This window comes from Tachysurus vachellii, chromosome 14 (assembly GCF_030014155.1).
Source record: "Tachysurus vachellii isolate PV-2020 chromosome 14, HZAU_Pvac_v1, whole genome shotgun sequence".
NCBI lineage: Eukaryota > Metazoa > Chordata > Actinopteri > Siluriformes > Bagridae > Tachysurus > Tachysurus vachellii.
In genome coordinates, this window is record NC_083473.1 from 6803231 (window position 1) to 6823761 (window position 20531).

The window sequence follows — 20531 nt, forward strand, 5'->3', positions numbered from 1 at the left end:
CTAGTGCTGTGTTCACACATGCATCCATAGATGTGGGCATGTCCATATCAACGACATGAAACAATTGGGAAAAGTTGAACTTTATGCAAATCCATGCAAAGATCAGTGGCAAAGATCACACACCACTTCTCCTTCATCATGTATGATATGATTCAAATATATACACTGCATTTACTGTAATAAACAAACACCAGTCATCAAAGGGTTTTATTGTCAGAAAGACAGAAATAAGACATCCCTAAAAACACTGACTGGCCCAGAACTGAGTGTTAAAAAGTACAGTGTGCTGATGATACCTTACCGTGTAGAGCTGTGTGTAAAAACAGTGGACCTTTGAGGACACAGAATACCCACAATGCACTTGCTGTTTGGGAATAGCATAGGAGTGGTGTAAGTGATTGGTGTATTGGAGATCAACATAAACATTCAATTCAATTCAAGTCGATTCAATTCAAGTTTATTTGTATAGCGCTTTTTACAACTGTCATTGTCTCAAAGCGGCTTTACAGAACATAAACATAGAACAAAAGGTTAATATAAAGAATAATATAAAGATTAATAGAATGCAAAATTCAAGATTAATATTAGATAGATTTAAATGTGTATGTCCCTCCTCGAACCGCCACCTTATTGTGGTGGAGGGGTTTGTGTGCCTGAATGATCCTAGGAGCTATGTTGTCTGGGGCTTTCTGCCCCTGGTAGGGTCTCCCAAGGCAAACAGGTCCTGGGTGACAGGCCAGACCAAGAGGGGTTCAAATACCCCTTATGAGTGAGTTAATAACAAGGTCCGTGACGTCGCCTGGTATGGCGCAACCGGGGCCCCACTCTGGAGCCAGGCCCGGGGTTGGGGCTCTCATGCGAGCGCCTGGTGGCCGGGTCTTACCCCACGGGGCCCGGCCGATCTCAGCCCGAAGGAGCGACGTGGGGCCGATCTCCTGTGGGCCCACCACCTGCAGTGGGACCGTAAGGGGCTGGTGCAATGTGGATTGGGTGGCAGTCGAAGGCGGGGGCCTCGGCGACCCAATCCCCGGACACGGAATCTGGCTCTAGGGACATGGAATGTCACCTCGCTGGGGGGAAAGGAGCCTGAGCTGGTGCGGGAGGTTGAGAGATACCGACTAGAGATAGTTGGGCTTGCCTCCACGCACAGCTTGGGCTCTGGAACCCAACTCCTTGAGAGAGGCTGGACTCTCTACTACTCTGGAGTTGCCCGCAGTGAGAGGCGGCGGGCTGGTGTGGGCTTGCTCATAGCCCCCCAGCTCAGCAACCATGTGTTGGAGTTCACCCTGGTGAACGAGAGGGTCGTTTCCCTGCGCCTGCGGGTTGGGGATAGGTCTCTCACTGTTATTTGTGCTTACGGGCCAAATGGCAGTGTAGAGTACCCGACCTTTTTGGCGTCTCTGGAAGGGGTGCTGGAAAGTGCTCCAACCGGGGACTCCATCGTTCTACTGGGGGACTTCAACGCTCATGTGGGCAGCGACAGTGACACCTGGAGGGGCGTGATTGGGAGGAACGGCCCCCCCGACCTGAACCCGAATGGTGTTCTGTTATTGGACTTCTGTGCTAGTCACAGTTTGTCCATAACGAACACCATGTTCGAGCATAAGGGTGTCCATCAGTACACATGGTACCAGGACACCCTAGGTCGGAGGTCGATGATCGACTTTGTGGTTGTTTCATCTGACCTCCGGCCGTATGTCTTGGACACTCGGGTGAAGAGAGGGGCGGAGCTGTCAACTGATCACCACCTGTTGGTGAGTTGGATCCGATGGCAGGGGAGGAAGTTGGACAGACTTGGCAGACCCAAACGTACTGTGAGGGTCTGCTGGGAACATTTGACAGAGTCTCCAGTCAGAGAGAACTTCAACTCCCTCCTCCGGCAGAGCTTCAACCAGATCCCGAGGGAGGTTGGAGACATTGAGTCCGAGTGGACCATGTTCTCCACCTCCATTGTCGACGCAGTCGCTCGGAGCTGTGGTCGTAAGGTCTCCGGTGCCTGTCGTGGCGGCAATCCCCGAACCCGGTGGTGGACCCCGGAAGTAAGGGATACCGTCAAGCTGAAGAAGGAGTCCTATCGAGCCTGGTTGGCTCGGGGGACCCCGGAGGCAGCTGATAGGTACCGGAGGGCCAAGCGAGCTTCAGCCCGGGTGGTTGTGGAGGCAAAAACTCGGGTCTGGGAGGAGTTCGGTGAGGCCATGGAGAAGAACTATCGGTTGGCCTCGAAGAAATTCTGGCAAACCGTCCGGCGCCTCAGGAGGGGGAAGCAGTGCCCTGCTCATGCTGTTTACAGTGGGAGTGGGAATCTGCTGACTTCGACTGGGGACATCCTCGGACGGTGGAAGGAGTACTTCGAGGTTCTCCTCAACCCCACCGACATGTCTTCCATTGAGGAAGCAGAGGCCGAGGGCTCAGTTGTGGACTCGTCGATCCCCCAAGCTGAGGTCACTGAGGTAGTTGAGAAGCTCCTCGGTGGCAAGGTACCGGGGGTGGATGAGATCCGCCCTGAGTACCTCAAGTCTCTGGATGTTGTGGGGCTGTCTTGGTTGACACGCCTCTGCAACGTCGCATGGAGGCTGGGGACAGTGCCTCTGGACTGGCAGACTGGGGTGGTGGTCCCTCTGTTTAAGAAGGGGGACCGGAGGGTGTGTTCCAACTACAGGGGATCACACTCCTCAGCCTCCCCGGAAAAGTCTATGGAGAGGAGAATTCGGCCGATAGTCGAACCTCGGATTCAGGAGGAACAATGCGGGTTTCGTCCCGGTCGTGGAACACTGGACCATCTCTATACCCTCGCCAGGTTGCTGGAGGGTTCATGGGAGTTTGCCCAACCTGTCCACATGTGCTTTGTGGATCTGGAGAAGGCATTCGACTGTGTCCCTCGTGGTGACCTGTGGGGGGTGCTCTGGGAGTATGGGGTCCGGGGCCCTCTGCTAAGGGCTGTCCGGTCCCTATATGACCGGAGCAGGAGTTTGGTTCGCATTGCCGGCAGTAAGTCAGACTTGTTCCCGGTGCATGTTGGACTCCGGCAGGGCTGCCCTTTGTCACCGGTCCTGTTCATTATCTATATGGACAGGATTTCTAGGCGCAGTCAGGGGCCGGAGGGAGTCCGGTTTGGGGACCACAGGATTTCGTCTATGCTTTTTGCAGATGATGTTGTCCTGTTGGCTTCCTCAAATCAGGACCTTCAGCGTGCACTGGGACGGTTTGCAGCCGAGTGTGAAGCGGCGGGGATGAGAATCAGCACCTCCAAGTCCGAGGCCATGGTTCTCAACCGGAAAAGGGTGGCTTGCCCCCTTCAGGTTGGTGGAGAGCTCCTGCCTCAAGTGGAGGAGTTTAAGTATCTTGGGGTCTTGTTCACGAGTGAGGGAAGGATGGAGCGGGAGATCGACAGGCGGATCGTTGCATCTTCTGCAGTGATGCGGTCGATATACCGGTCTGTTGTGGTGAAGAAAGAGCTGAGCCGCAAGGCGAAGCTCTCTATTTACCAGTCGATCTACGTTCCTACCCTCACCTATGGTCATGAGCTTTGGGTCATGACCGAAAGGACAAGATCCCGGATACAGGCGGCCGAAATGAGTTTCCTCCGCAGGGTGGCTGGGCGCTCCCTTAGAGACAGGGTGAGGAGCTCGGTCACCCGGGAGGAGCTCAGAGTAGAGCCGCTGCTCCTCCACATCGAGAGGAGTCAGCTAAGGTGGCTCAGGCATCTGTTCCGGATGCCTCCTGGACGCCTCCCTGGGGAGGTGTTCCGGGCATGCCCACCCGGGAGGAGGCCCCGGGGAAGACCTAGGACACGCTGGAGGGACTATGTCTCTCGGCGGCCTGGGAACGCCTCGGTATTCCCCCGGAAGAGCTGGAGGAAGTGTCTGGGGAGAGGGAAGTCTGGGCGTCCCTGCTTAGGCTGCTGCCCCACGACCCGGCCCCGGATAAGCGGTAGAAAATGGATGGATGGATGGATAAATGTGTATGTATTTATCCCCAATGAGCAAGTCTGAGGTGACTCAGGCAGCAGTGGCAAGGAAAAACTCCCTCAGACGGTAACGGAAGAAACCCAGAGAGGAACCAGACCCAAAGGGGAACCCATCCTCATATGGGTGACACTGGAGGGTGTGATTATAAAAATACAGTCAAACAAATGTGGTACAGATGCAAAAGATCACATGGAGTTCACATCTTTTTAGATAAAGATGACAAGAAGGTAAGGCTAAGATGGTAGAGTTTAAGAGATTTAGCTGCTCCAGTATCCATCTTGACAAAAAAGTTGAAAATGATGTTTATGGTACTCAGAGTGGAAGTTAAAGTGCACTTAATGTTAATGTGTCAAATTCATGTCTCTTCAAATCAACTCCTTATCTCAGCGTCTCTTCAAATCAACTCCTCTACTGAACATCTCTTCAAATCAACTCCTCTACTGAACATCTCTTCAAATCAACTCATCTTCTGAATGTCTCTGAAAATCAACTCATCTTAGCTTCTCTTCAAATCAACTCCTCTACTGAACATCTCTTCAAATCAACTCCTCTACTGAACATCTCTTCAAATCAACTCCTCTACTGAACATCTCTTCAAATCAACTCCTCTTCTGAACGTCTCTTAAAATAAACTCCGCATCTCAACGTCTCTTCAAATCAACTCCTCTACTGAATGTCTCTTCAAATCAACTCCTCATCTCAGCCTCTCTTCAAATCAACTCCTCATCTCAATGTCTCTTCAAATCAACTCCACAAATCTGCTGCTTTCGATGCAAGTCTAGACCCACACGTAAAAATCCAAAGCACCAAGGCAAATTTCTTGTACATGTAAAGCCCTCAATACTTGGCAATAAAACATTCTGATTCTGATAGCTATCCATGCATCCATCAATCTATTTTCTGTACTGTTTATCCTACACTAGATAGGACCTAATAAATATGAACACAACTGAAGGAGGGTTAGATTTATTTTTCCCATGATTGTATATATTTAAAAAAAATATTTTGTTTATTTCTTTAAGGTTAGTATGTTGGGATTAAAATTGCTGGATAGAAAAAGAGAAAAAGTAATAGTTTTAAAATGTTTGTTGCCATTAAACAATTTATATGTAGACTGCTTTCTAAAAATAAAAAGAACAGCTTGAATGTTGAGAAGTGTGTCATATGACTGAAAATGAAACTGAAACGTTGCATTAGCACATTGTGCCCAGAGTTCAGTATGCTGTGTGAAGGCAAAGGCAAGGTAAGGGAAATAGAGGGTGTGGAGACACCGATTTATGAGTACACGAAGAAAAAAAAACAAGAAAAGAAAGACTGAAAGAGGACAGCAGAGAGAGAGAGCGAGAGAGAGAGAGAGAGAGAGAGCGAGAGAGAGAGCGAGAGAGAGAGCGAGAGAGAGAGAGAGGAAAGAAAGAAAGAAAGAAAGAAAGAAAGAAAGAAAGAAAGAAAGAAAGAAAGAAAGAAAGAAAGTGAGAGAGACAGAGAGAGACTACTCAGTGCTACAGGTAAGACTCTCTATTTCTAAGCTTTTGCTCTGCTACTGACATTTTTGCTGACGTAGTGTCTACACATTGCCACAGTTTTAGTGTCAACACAATGTGACAGTTTTCATCTGTTTGAATGAATTTAAGGATTTCCCTATTGTTGAATTGTTTTACCTCATGCAATCTGATTAAGCATAAATGGCATACTCAACTTATTTCATCATGAGTTTATCTAGAAGGAACAGGTTCAGGGTCATGCATGACTCATAATCCCATTAGAGATCAGTCGTATCATGTTCACTCTATCAAAGCTAGACAAATAAATTTAAATCACATTGAATTGAGTTAAATCCTGCTACAGGAATTACATCCCTTTATCCAAATCGCATGATGATTTGGATATGACTTGCTATACAAAACACACATTTGGTATTTTTGCTCTTCTAAGAAAATACCTGTTCAAAACACACACAAAAATGAATGGATCAGCAGAAAAAGTCTGGTTTTGTCTAGACAACTGTGAAACACCAGATTAGAGACTTTCCCTGTTATCAACACACCATCACACAACACAGAAAGAAAGTTTTAAATCAATTCAATCAATTTAAATATCCGGTATTTCAGTTTAAACCATGTGAGGCAAGACAATAATTCAGTTGAACCTGGAGGGGAATACCCCGGATGAGCTGCCAACTCATCACATACATTTACATACCACATACATTCATGTAGAGACACCAGTCAGCCTAAAACTCACGTCTTTGGACTGGAGATGAAACAACAGTAGCTAGTTTCATTGATGTTTTTCAGTGAACTTAATTCTCACTGTGGTAGACATCTCTATGTTATTTATGTATTTAATTTCTTTTCTCCTCTATTGCATGCTGTTTTGTCTAACACCTTCTGACTGTCACTAAAAGACACTTTTTTACGAATATTTCAAGTTTAGTCAGCATGGGAACTTATAACTTTAATCCCAGACATTAAAAAAACTCTAAAATGAAGTCAAAAGATTCGTGAAAAATCTTCTCCCACATTGAAAAGGAGAGAAGTGTGATTTATTCACACACATTCATTTCGTATGCCCCATTTGAGCTCTATATTCTACCTTTACTTATTTATTCATTCATTTCCTGAAGCATTTAATTCTCTGATGTCCTGAAGTCGATTCCGGGAACACTGCACAGAAAACAGAAATACACACTGGATCCACACGTCACACACGCATTCATTAATCCAGGATTAATTTACCGGGCATGTTTTTCAGAGGTGAAAAAAGACAACTCAGGAAAATCCCATATGGAAACAAAAAGAACATGAGAAAAGTCTTATATTCTTTAACTGATTTGTTTGATTAATCTTCAGCCTGGAAACTCCCACCTTGACATTAACGAGATCAAAACAAAAACAGACTCTGCATTACATCAACAGGGTAGGAATTATCGTCTCATTCCAGACGACAGTTAAGAAGTCTTTGCAAAACATCTATTCCTGTTATTACACGAGTCAGCATGATTTGGGATTAATCAATGGGTTATTGTTGTAGCTTTTCAAATCATACAGGAACACTCCAGTTTCTCTGATGCTAAATCCATTCAGTGAACATGGATATGACATAGAGAGCAGTTAGCTTAATAACCAAATAAACTGCAATCAGTCAAATAGTAATTAAGAGTTATAGAGACAAAGAGAAAAGGGCAACAGTATATGTTCTGGATCAGGCTATAGAATAGGAATAAGTCAGAGATCTGACCATCAATGTTTCCATCAAAACTACAGACATCATCTTCCTAAACACACAGTAAATAGCACAAAGATTTTGATTTCTAACCAGTGTGCGCTGGTTAATTCTAGTTAGAAAAAGAAAAATAGTGTTAGTCTTTTAAGGTACATGGCACATATAAAGCCTTGATTTATATCCATATGGCACACAATCGCACGATCGGACAGATCGTTTCCAATAACAGGATGATGGTACTATGTGTGTCGCAAACCTTAGGTTTGTAAAAGAAAAAGAAATCTGCTGCCTATCAGCAAGTCAAATTCTCACAGAGGAGGCATGCAAATGCTACAGACATTACCCTGAAAGACCTTCAAATGATGTATGCACTACTGAAATAGAAACATAACTAAAATGGTGTAAAAAATAAATAAATAAATAAATAAAATAAATAAATAAAAAGGAGGAAGCTGTTCATGCTGTTTACTGCAGGAGTCAGGATTATAAATGCAGATAAGACAAGTATAACATATAAGATATTTTTCCTTGGCACATAGACTTGGTGCTAGAACTTGTTTTTGTCATATTCTGTGCATATAACCCTCTATTTGTTATGTATATTAACATATAAATTTGTATATTAATTTGCTATTCAAATATATCAAAGATGAATAAATAAAGATATCAAGGATAAAAAAAGGCTTTATACTGTAGTTCATGTTGTATTTAGTCCAAGGTGCAGCTTGGATATATCCTTATTCAATGTAAACGATTAATTATACATGTGGAAGGAAGATCCAGACTAAACACACAAGGTTTATGTACAGTGCAGTACAGGGATAACATAATTATAAGTCAGGAAAAATCAGATAGTCTCAGTCTGTTAGTTAATTGCTGTATGCATGTTGTTTGTGTGGTTGGCTTCCGTGGCTGGTCCTCTGTCTTTAATAAGTCACACAAATGTCAAGACGGGGAAGTGGAAACTGAGCAATTTGGGCCTACCCTTTACTTATAGCATACTCGACACTGACCAATGATTATGATCTGAAAGTCTTAAAGCAAAGCACTATGTTGTAAAGCAATAGTCATAAATATTTTAATCTGAACACATATTACTTCATTATCTCTATCAAGATCTGTATTGTATAAAGACGCCTTGTTTTAACTTATGACAATACAGTCCTGAAGAGCAGGTTAGTTTATATGTGGTTTGTTTAGATTTTTCTTAGTAATGCTGTAGATCATACAGTAAAGTTCAAAACCTGCTTGACAGTTCTACCCAGATGGTGCAGTATAATCAACTTGTCACTTGAATTCAACATGAATAAACAGGGATTTCCACATTCCTAATCTTTCTATAGCTTGAAACATTTTGTTATGTTCTGACACAGGCCCTCACCATGGTGGAGGAGTGTGTGGTTCCAAGGCCTCGGGGCAGTGCACCGGCGGTGTGTGCAGTGGTGTTGAGCAGTCTTGCACTAGTGGTGGGTTGGCTGCTGGACTCCAGGCTAATGAGAGAGACAACAGGGCTTGTTGTAGTGGCTCTGAGTCTGGGTGTGACAGTCCACAGCCTATGCCTGCTTACTGAAGAGTGGCTGTTTCATTCACAACAGAGGTAAGATGTCTGCTCGGATTAAAGTTTGAACCTGCATGGTTTTAGAACTAGGATATTTTAGATAATAACGGCATGATAATGGATGAAATATTAAAAAAACTATTGCATGTACTTATTGCAATTATTCACTTTCAATATTTCTGTCAAGATTCGTTATATACTGTACATACAGCCTAGATGGGCAGTTTCCAGAGGGGGTGGTGGGGGGTGGGGGCTGAATGTAGGTTAAGTACTAGTTAATAAGGTAGTAATCAGCACTAACAGAAGAACTTTTATTTTGTAACATAATTGAAGTTCAGAATCACTTGTGAGTGTGTCATAATAAATCAGATATAAATACTAAAATCCCCCAATCTGTCGTTCAAGTCGGTATTTCCCAACTACTGCCTAGCAACAAAGCGATTAATTACTGCTGTTTGACTAGGAGATGAAGAGAATCGCTACTCAGCAGAGTGTTTTACATCGCTGGAAGGAGTGATAAATGAATGAATAAATAAATAAATAAATAAATAAATAAATAAATAAATAAAACTTGTACTCAAAATGGGGTAGGATAATATGGTGTAATCTAAATAACAGTACAACACACACAGTATATTCTAGCTAACATTCATTGCAATTTCACCATAACTGTCATTATAACAAGCAAAAACAGCATCGGCATTCTGTTATGTTAACTAAATATTTTACTAGTTCCCATTATTATCACCAATATCAAGGCTGTTCACACTGTCCAGTTGTGCACAGTTTTGCTTACAAATATTTTTGTTTGATATGACCATTTACTTCAAAGATAAAAGGTAAAGGTAAAAAAAATACTAACTGTTTTTGTTTTTTGGAACTATGAACATATGCCCCAAGTAGTAAGTGCCTGAGTGTCTACTTTCATGTGAGTCATTAACCACCACTGTGGTGTGAGACATGACAAAGACATTCAAAGCTGAGCATAAACACAACCACACAATAGCCTTGAGGTTAAAAAAACTGGTTGTGTTCTATAAATGCCACCACAGTTCTGTAGTGGACAGTTGTTGAGGTCAGTCTGTTGAAGACATCTGTACTTGACCTCTGCATAAGTATGCATGACAGATTAAAAGGAAAGGCCCTGCAGTGCTTTCAGGCATTCTGGATCAGTCTGCACCCTCTTTTCTCAGCAAATCTATTCAATTCTTGTTCATAAAGCATGAAGCTGATGAATCTTTCCGCTCAATGATTCAGAAAAATATTACAGGAATGCTAGTATCATTCTCTGTTTGAGATCAGCATATATGGGATAATTGTCCTATGTGCTCTATGCTAAATGCTGTAGGACTTATTTCATCTTGTGATAAACAGGTTTCTTTCAATGACTGCATTCTGCCCTGGAGGTTGACGTATGCTACAGCTGTCATCTTGTTATGGCAAGATTATGCATTATATATTAGTACATGGTGTCCTTGGTGACAGCATATAAAATATCTCTGATGTATCCAGATAAGAGATCCAGATCATTTATATGAATCCCATTAACATGTTGGTCTTGAGCTGCTGGGTTGCTTCATAAGTGATGCAGTCTATAAGAAACTCTGGAATTTTCCAAAAGGATCTTGTATTAAGAGAACACTGTGAATTTTTGAAAGATGCAACGTTATTGCTCGTGTAGATCTCATTGTGATCGCAAATAAGGTAAAGAGATGAAATCAGCAAAACCTCTCATTCTCACTAGCCTTAAAGATAGTAAATAAATAGTTGAAAACCATTAGGTATCCATTGACAGGTGTGCATTAGAATGAGCCATAACTAAATAATCATCTATATACAACTGGACGTTGAACTCTGTTAGTTTTAACATTTATAATCTCTTTTCTATACACAGAAAGATTACTCATGTGTTTTGGAAAAATCTGAAACAGATGTATGCAAAAAAATCTGCTCAAAACATAAGAAAAACATCCTTCTGACTTTTTCCTGGTGAATGGTTTTCCATATGAACATTTTAAAACTGTATTTCATTTTTTCAACATTCTTAAAACAAAGAAATATCATGGGTAAAATCCCTGAAGGGAATTTTATTTGTATTTTTTAAGAAACAAGATTTACCCTGGGGGGCACAGTGGCTTAGTGGTTAGCACGTTTGCCTCACACCTCCAGGGTTGGGGGTTCGATTCCCGCCTCCGCCTTGTGTGTGTGGAGTTTGCATGTTCTCCCCGTGCCTCGGAGGTTTCCTCCTGATACTCCGGTTTCCTCCCCCGGTCCAAAGACATGCATGGTAGGTTGATTGGCATCTCTGGAAAATTGTCCATAGTGTGTGATTGCGTGAGTCAATGAGAGCGTGTGTGTGCCCAGCGATGGGTTGGCACTCCGTCCAGGGTGTATCCTGCCTTGATGCCCGATGACGCCTGAGATAGGCACAGGCTCCCCATGACCCGAGGTAGTTCGGATAAGCGGTAGAAAATGAGATAGAGTGAGATATACCCTCAAGTACACATGAGCAGAACTGTTGTTGGTGCCATCAGTTAAAATACAGTTATTGTTTTGATTCTCCACCTGGTTGATATACCTGCAGATTGCTAAACAGTTCATTGGGATAAGACACTGTTTTTGTCAGCACAAAGACTGTGCTCTAACCAAAGGTGGACTCCCATGGGTGGGAAGGGAATATCCCCACTGAATGAGAATTTGTCAGGAGGGAGAACCCAGACAATTCTTCAGGCCTTGGGAAATTGGAATAATTGGGGGTTTCTGTCACTAAAAAAAAAAAAAAAAAATCACCTTGTACAAGGGGGAAGGTTGCTTGCTGAGTGTTTTGCTTTGGGAACTGAGCATCTTTCCATCCTGGGTAGGCAGAATTTAGATCATTTGTACTTCCTCTTTTTGTTATCGAGTCTGCTATATTAGATTTTGCACTGCAAGATGCTCCCTCTGATCCTGTCACACTGCTCGATGGGTCCCACCAACTCCCAGGGTAACAGGAATGAATGCATCATGACTCTTTCCCATTCTGTCACCTAAGTGGTGGAATGAACCTCCCCGATATCCGAACAGCTGAGACATTGGCTGTGTTCAAACAATTAATTAATTGATTAGGTCTTAAAACATATTTTAGGTTAGGCCACTAACTAGGCCAAATCACACGTAACAATCAGCAGGTTGAAGGCTTCCTGTGAGACATAACAAGACAGCCATTTTTCAATCTGCTGCTTATGCTACATCACAAGGCAACTAAACACATCCAGAGGAAAGCAATGAAAGAATGAACTAACAATTGGCCAGTGACAGGGAAGAGAGTAATGCCATCAGTCCTTGCCCATATAGGAAAATAAATATTTTTGTAAAAATTGAGTACACACAGCAGAATTTTTAAAAGGTATCTAACATTATCCTATTTGCTGTCATTAGCTAAATTTGTCAGTTATGTCTAATTGTGTATTTAAATTTCCACTATGTGTATGTGTGTGTAAGAAGATAAACTATTTTGTTCAATGCTCTTTGTCAGGTATGGTGGCAGCATCCAGCGGATGCTCTGGGCCTGTTTCAACAGTGCTACTCTAGGAGGTGTGTGTGTGGTCATTTTGCTGCTGTTGGTGGGAGGTTTTCAGTGGACACATGACCAGTGTGTCTTATGTGTCATAACCAGCGCAGTCTTCCTACTTCTGAAGAACCTCAGAGTTCTGGTAAAGATTGCTTTTTATCTTACACAAATCACATCAGCACTATACAAACTCCTCGGCAAACTTTCTTTAATATCACCTCCCCGTGTCTATATTGTATTATATTTATATTGCCAATGTATTTAACAGGCCTAAGCACCTAGAGCTAGAAACCCTATTTTTGACATAATATGCTATATAATAATACCTTATTAGAGTCTTTAGCTTCAAACTTATCCAAAATCAGATAAGATTGGCAGCAATATAATGTAAGAAATAAAAAATGTGAGAAAATAAAATGATGTGGGTGAAGATCTTGAAGTTTATTCCAATGTAGCAGTGACAAAATACACAAAGTATTTTGGGTTCATCAGAGTCAGTAAGAACCCAGGACAAATCAGGCTCAAGCATTTTATACTGTTTTTCCTCTTTGTAGTTCAAATGGGGTTTTCCGTTAATGTGTATTGAGTGTAAGAACTGAGTGTCTCCCAAATGGCTGGGTCACACATTGTTATCTAGCCAGATGTCTTTAAATGTTAATCATGGTTACGTACAGTACACCTTGGTTTGATATTGTTACAGTTATCACCCAAATGATCACTTTAAATGGTAATCGAGGTCACGTAAACCCTTTGTTAGTGGCGGCCCTTGAGGTCATTCTGCCGCTCCCATACTAACAATTTAATCAAGTTTTATTCATTTAGAGTTCTAAACGTATTACCTTATGATATTTAAGTCTTTTTAGGAATGAGCTCTTTTTGATGTGTATCTTGGAGTGGAATCTGGGTGCATTTATCTGTAATTTCTTACAATATCCACAACTTGCCAATCAATTCTAGCCAGAAATGAATTTTCTCAAAACGTCGTAACAGCGGACCAAAATATTTTATTTGGTGGAGGTTTTACACCGAAAGGCCCTTCTGATGCAACCCTACCATTCAATTCCCCCCACACAGGAATTTGAACCCACACCATGGCAATAAGAGGAAATATCATCATTATTTAAAAAACAAAGTGCTCTGTGCACTTTGTCAAAAAATAGCCACATGAAATGTTATTTGCAAAAGGTGCTCGGACCCTGCAGGCTGAGACTCGCTTTTTTCATTATATTTCAATCATATAAACAGAATGGTTTATACCAATTAAAAAGAAAAACAGATGACTTTTTTTACAAAGCATTCATAATCTCATCCAGAATGACTCCGCCCACATCAATAGTGCACAAGGGTTCAATGTTTCTTGGAGAATGATGTAAATCATATGCTATGGCCTTCATTGTTATCACATCTCAACACATTTGAACATCTATGAACAGTTGACGTTATATATATAGCGGTATCCATAACCATCATTAAACTTAAATAGAGAACTAGCTTGCGATGTGGTAGCTTAGTGGCTAAGGTGTCGGACAACTGTTTGGAAGGTTATGAGTTCAAATCCAAGGTCCACTGCTAGGCCCTTCACCTTCAAGTGCACAGTTCTATAAAGAGACCTGTGCCAAAGTTTTCTGTCAGCTCATCATGGCTCAACACCTTACTAAAGAACGTTAGTTTGGTTTTTGTTTTTTGTTTGTCAGCCATCTGTATATAGGTGCTGTAGTTTTATTGTAGTGGCTTATGTTGATATGTTTGTATTTACACCAATTTGTACAGTATCACTGTATATTTAAACATGTATGTCAGCATTATAGTATTTGAACATATATTGGTCTTGAAGGGAGATGACAGGAAGGGAAGAAAAAAAAAACAATTCTGATCAGAAGGTCATGTATACAACAGAACAAGTCTTCTCATAAATTACAATGAGGGAAGTGAAAGTTCGAGCCAAGCTTCTTTCTATGCAATGAGGGGAAATACATACAGTATTGAACTTGTCACCATTTTTCTCAGTAAATATATTTATAAAGAAAAATGGTGACATGTTCAATTATTTTACCTGCTGTATAGATATTTTTTATCTATCTATCTATCTATCTATCTATCTATCTATCTATCTATCTATCTATCTATCTATCTATCTATCTATCTATCTATCTATCTATCTATCTATCCACACATGCTGTGTGGCCAATGGTATGCACTCCCTTGACCATCAAACCCATATGTGGTTCTTCCCCAAACTCTTACCACAAAAATCGAAAGCACACCACTGTAAAGAATTTCTCTGTATGCTGTAGAATTCCCAAAATTGTTCCAGAATTACAATGCGTCTGTGCACAAAGCGAGCTTCATGAAGACACGGTGTGTTAAGTTTGGAGTGGAAGAACTCAAGTGTCATGCACAGAGCCCTGACTCTGACTCAACCCCAATGAACACCACATTTTGGGGTGAACTGGAACACAGACAAAACCCCAGGCCTCTTCACTCTTACACCAGTGTCTGATCTCACTAACGCTTTTGTAGCTGAATGATCACAAATCCCACAAATAGTGGAAACCCCTCACAGAAGTGTGGAGGTTATTATAACAGCATAGCGGGAACTAAATCTATTATGAGATGTTCAACAAGCACATATTGGTGTGATGGACGGGTGTCCACAAAAAGTTTCAAAATTGTCTGGATGCTTATTTCCCATCACTATATAGGAATCGGGGAACTGTGTGAGAACGCTGTCAATCTCAAATCATCTTTGAAGTCTATTGAAGATTTTTATTCTATCCTTCAATAAATATGATGTCTAGACAGCTTTTGTCTGTATGACTGACATAGATTGTAATCAACAAACGTCTTCCCCTTCCTGTTCCTTCTCTGTCCCCTACCACCCCCCCCCCCCCCACCACCACCACCACCACCCTCTCTGTTTCTCAGGGCCCTGCACCAGTAGAGATCTCAGAGGTGTGTGAGAGCAGGCAGCTGAATGTAGCTCATGGCTTGGCCTGGTCCTTTTACCTAGGTTATCTGAAACTTGTAATACCAGGTACACACACACACACACACACACACACACCTTTCCTGTGTTGATAAATTACTATTTGGTGGTATCCCTAGAGGGCAGTAACACACTTAAAGAGCAAGACTATATACTGTAATTTTTCTAAGCTCCCTATCTGGTGTCACCTGAAAGAGGATACAGACTCTGGGGGTTTCTTTGCTTCCACTTCTATCCTCTTATTTAATCATTACATTGTTTTGATACCAATTTCATATAAGAAATAGTCTGTTAAAAAAGATTTTTGTCCTAAATATGCTTGATATATCAATATCAATTTAGGATTGATAATATTTGGTGCCTATCCACATATACGTATACATACATTATATATATACACATACGTAAAAATGGCACTTTGGAGCAATGTAATGTAGCGAGTATAAAGCTTGTTTAACAGTGTAAATTTGCTGTCGCCTCAAAAGAACTTAACACACAGCCATTAATGTATAAACCACTGGCCACAAAAGTGAGTACACCCCTAAGTGAAAATGTCAAAACTGGGCCAACATTTTGTGTGGACACCATTATTTTCCCTCACTGCCAGGACCCTCTTGGGCATGAAGTTCATCAGAGTGTCACAGGTTGCCATTGGAGTCTTGTGTCATTTCTTAAGTGTTGTCACATGAAAAGATATAAAATATTTACAAAAATATGAGGGGTGTACTCACTTCTGTGAGATACTGTATATATTTACACACATGCAAACACACAAGAAGAATAAAGAATCTAGTGAGTAAGTGCACTGTACTCTTAGTGCACTGTACTCAAAGCTGCAGCTTAGTGTCCAGCAGGTTGATTAAACAGTTGTACGTAGTGTGTGTTGTGTGTGTGTGTCCACAGAGCTCGAGCAACAGATAAAGAAACACTACAACCAGACCGGAGAGATTCCCCATTCGTCCCGGCTTCACATTCTCCTCCCTCTGAGCGCAAAGGCCCCGGCAAAGATAGAGGAAGAAGATCATAATGTACTTTTCCATCAGAACCTCCCAGAAATGCAGCTCAACCGTGCCGGTGTCAGAAAGAGAGTTTACAAACACAGTATCTACAAAATCACTGACCACGAACAGGAGGTGAGAAGCAAAAGCTAAGAAAACTAATAAAAATTTTGTTAAACTATGTTACGACACACTGACTGGAGTTGGATCTGAGATTATTCCCATATTCATAAATATAGCTCAAAATGTATGCTAGATAAAAATATATGTGAAAGATAAATATTTGCATATAATCTAAAAATATAGGTTATTTATTAAAAATAAAATATATTAAGTACATCAACTTTTCTTATTGTTACTAGGGTTGTATACAAGACATCTGAGTTTCTATTTTTATCAGCAATTGTTTCAAATGCGTCCTTTAAAAAAAATAGCAGATATTTTTAGGCATAAACACACAGCCAATTATTAGTAATATAACACAATGTTTGAAATACACAAATAAATCCTTCGACACTGTTGGGTTAGATGATCAGGCATGGTCCATCTAGCAAAATGGTAGATGATGTTGTCCTTTCTTCAGATTCTGTGTTTGAAACATGTTTATAAATACTCAGTGTAAGAAATTATCAGGGACCTTCCTTTCTCATGCTACAAGAGGAGTGTTGGGACCTGTTGCGCAACAGCACACAATAAATTGTGAAACATTTTTTACTCTTGAATGTGCCAACCAGTGTGTCACTTATACATTACATCTCTCGAAACTCAAAACTTCTACAACAACACACACTTGAAAAAATTTATGAAAATGAGATGAAAAATGTCTTTAAAATCACAAAAAAAAAAACAAATACAGGTGAGTACAGGTGAGTAACGACGAGACACGTGACAAAACGCTCTGCAGGAACGTCCCCTAATGTTCTGGCATAGAATGTCCAAGCAAAAGTCCTGACAGATATAGTATCAAATGTCACACAGTTACATCATATTAAGTTAGAAGAATGTTTTCTAAACGTTTGGTTTGAACACTTTAGCTCAATAAGTGTCTTTTTTTTTATAACATTCTAATTGTTAATGTTCAGTGTTTAACTTGGAATGTTGTGTGAGATGTTCTCGCTACAGAAACATTATGTTTATAACATTGCAGTAACGTTACATCTTGTTTTTATTCAAATGCTCTTCCTGGTGTCATGTCATGTTATGTCATGTCATTAACCGGTCTCTCAAACCCCTCTGTGTCTTCATCCCCATCAGTATTACTGTGTGGTGGAGTACGCCACACCTCTGCTCACCCTCTATCAGATGTCTCAGGACAGCACTGCAGGGTTCAGTGAGCATGACAGGAGACAGCAGGTCCTGCTCTTCCACAGGACTCTCAGCCACATCCTGGAATGTTCTCTAGAGTGTCGCAACCGTTACCGCCTTATCCTGATCGATGGTGAGTCTTACATTAAATCATACTTCTCATGCTGGAGATTGAACAAGAAGTAAAAAGGTATGCGTACGATGCGTATAAATAATGTGTTGGAAAATTTTGTTGTGTTCATGTCTTTGTCATGTCACATTCCATGCTGGTGGTTGATGACTCATATGAATGGAGACACTTAGGGCTTTTGTTCTATTTGTATTTGTATTGTTCCATAAGTATTTCTGTTTTTACCTATACTACTAGGAGCAATATACTGTATTTCTATATATAATATATCTATCTTTAAAGAAAATGTTGATATCAAACTCATTTCTGCTTTCTGAGATAAACTAAGTGCTTGTTCTGCACTTGTCTGAAACTCTAAAAGTTAATGATTTATGTCAGCTTTGTCAAAACAACAACAACAACAACAACAAAAACAATAAAATCCTAAAGAATTCCAGTATTAAACTTATACAGGATTTCCATTAGCATCTGGACCATTCAGCAGGACAAGCAATAATATCAGACAAGATCAGGCACAGTCTTAGAAGAAATAGGCTTTGTTTTCATTCAGTGTATAAAAATGAAGGTGAAAGCACATGCCCAGATATTTATTGTAGTGCAAAAAAATACAAACAAACCACGACACCTAAAGTTAAACACTTGGAGCAAGACCATAGCTGGCAAAATAGGGAATACTCCAGTTAATACTCCATAACAGTTGCTAGACAAAAAGGTGACTAATGAACAATACAAAACAGGTGAGCATGACTAAGGGGGAATGGAAAAAAAACCCAAAACAAACAACAACAAAAACCAACCTAAAGAAGTTCAAATGATATAAAAGGTTGCCCTCTAGTGGTCTATGGAGGATTTGCAATAGAGACCTTGAAATATTATATTCATGTCTGGGAATTCAGAAAGATGCACATTTCTACTGTCATTTTTTTCTTACAAAACAAATTGTACTCTTTTGAATTTGCCTTGTAATCTAATCTTGAAGAAATGTAGAATTCAATCAATTATTAACCATTAATGAAATGATTAATAGATAGAGAGGGTATTGTTGTAGGATAGAAAATCTTTTAGGATGTTTAAACAGCTGTAACACTCAATACCTTCCCCATAACAAGACATTTTTATAATTAAATACAAATACAGATAAAGTGAGATTCGAAAACTCAAGTAAGATCCTACTGTACACTGAAATTTAACAAATTTGCCAACAATTATTAGAGTTTGATTCATTTTAGTTTTAACAACTACAATGTTTATCCCTCACACACACTGTATAGGCCATGGCAGACAATGCCTTAAACGTTTAATAAAGCTTTATCAATGAAAAAGACAGTAATAAGAAGAAAGAGATGAAGATGCGGCTGGGGTTTAAATCAGAAATGGTATTGTGGGTTTGTCACTTTCACCTCAGGTCTTGAGACCGAAACTGACACACATGAAGCTGTGAGAACTCATTTCCTGCTAAAATGATACTTCTTTAAAAGTTAGCAGGGAGCTCTAAAGTTTTCAGTAGAATATGAAATGAATAGAAACATATTTCGCTCCAAGAAAGCCTCAGAAATGTGACCATGTGAAATGTCAATCATGTCGATCAATGTAGAAAATACATTGCTAACTCGAATGATTTCTTTTGAATTTTTTTGTTAAATTCAGACCATCAAGCTGCCGAAGAACCTCACTATCTGTCCAAGGAGATCATCAGACACTTACTGCAGCAGGAGCATGAGATCCCCATGGACCTGCTGGAGGAGCTGCCACAGCCTGTACCTGAACAGGGGGTGAATATGGCTCCACTTAATTTTCACCACCAGGAGAATGATCCACTCAGCTCTCTGCCCAGCCTCATGATTAGCGCACCACAATCTCTGAGATCAGAACCTGTGGAGAATACAGACTACACCCAAAACCACTACAACCACAATAGATACAGATAAACTAACCTCATGTACATAACACATTTTTATCCGATACTGTATCTTTACTTTTTATACTTAACATATTATATATTACAATAAATGTCTTTACTATGTGAATTCCCTTACTTTGGGCTTTTTTATTTTAAACCTTTGTAACTTGAGTAAAGTGAATGTATTAAAGTGTTTTTTGTAAAGTGAATGTATTAAAATAAAAACTGAAAAACACTTGAAATGTTTGTGATGTTTTTAGTGATTTTAGCGATGATGGGTTGGATTTGTGTGAGAATTTTGTTTATCGATGGGAAGATTGGGGTTCAAGTTTTAAAAAATTTCATAAAAAGGATCGTTAAAGTAGCATTATGTGTTTTATTTAGTTCTATAGTTTAGATTTTAAAATAGTTTAAAATTAGAATTTTTGATAGTTTAGAAATTAAACTATTTCACATAAGTGATGTTTACACCCAGTTTACAATGCAACATTATATAAAGAATATATAATTTTCTTCCCTTTGATACTGTAGAGTTAATTCTATTTCTATATTTTTTAATGTAACTATATTTGATTTTATCTGAACTTTGTTTTTATTGTACTTTTATGACACAATAAAAACATTTTACTACATGATGAAGAAAATCTAAATAAATAAATAAAGTGACAGTGCATGTGGAAGAATGTGTAGTGACTCTGTAAAAACAACTGGAAAGTATATTAAAATGTCAAAAGAATCAAATGAATTAAATAGCATATGCTAATGATTTAATAATATTCATGTTGTTATTAAGATTAAGACCATTATTTGATCTTGAAGACAAGATATTGTCTACTTTGGAAGAGATCTTTCGAATGAAATCCATGTGCGAGTGACACAGAGGATGTAGGGAACAATCATGCTGACACATGCAT

At 40.2% G+C, this 20531-nt stretch overlaps 1 protein-coding gene across 1 annotated transcript; it reads left to right on the forward strand.

Annotated features, from left to right (window-relative positions):
• The first annotated feature begins 5182 nt into the window (after positions 1–5182).
• On the forward strand, positions 5183–19760 carry sting1 (stimulator of interferon response cGAMP interactor 1). Its single transcript, XM_060886713.1, has 7 exons — positions 5183–5473; positions 8564–8787; positions 12263–12440; positions 15224–15332; positions 16188–16417; positions 17537–17720; positions 19365–19760. The coding sequence occupies exons 1-7, from the start codon at positions 5246–5248 to the stop codon at positions 19643–19645; spliced, it is 1434 nt and encodes a 477-aa protein (XP_060742696.1). The 5' UTR covers positions 5183–5245; the 3' UTR covers positions 19646–19760.
• The last annotated feature ends 771 nt before the right edge of the window (positions 19761–20531 follow it).

Bases quoted from the DNA above. Each gene is read 5' to 3' on its own strand.
- sting1 (XM_060886713.1), top strand. From the start codon at position 5,246: ATGAGTACACGAAGAAAAAAAAACAAGAAAAGAAAGACTGAAAGAGGA. The intron at 12,441-15,223 runs GTAAAGATTGCT...TCTGTTTCTCAG, and splicing joins TGAAGAACCTCAGAGTTCTG to GGCCCTGCACCAGTAGAGAT. The intron at 17,721-19,364 runs GTGAGTCTTACA...TGTTAAATTCAG, and splicing joins CCGCCTTATCCTGATCGATG to ACCATCAAGCTGCCGAAGAA.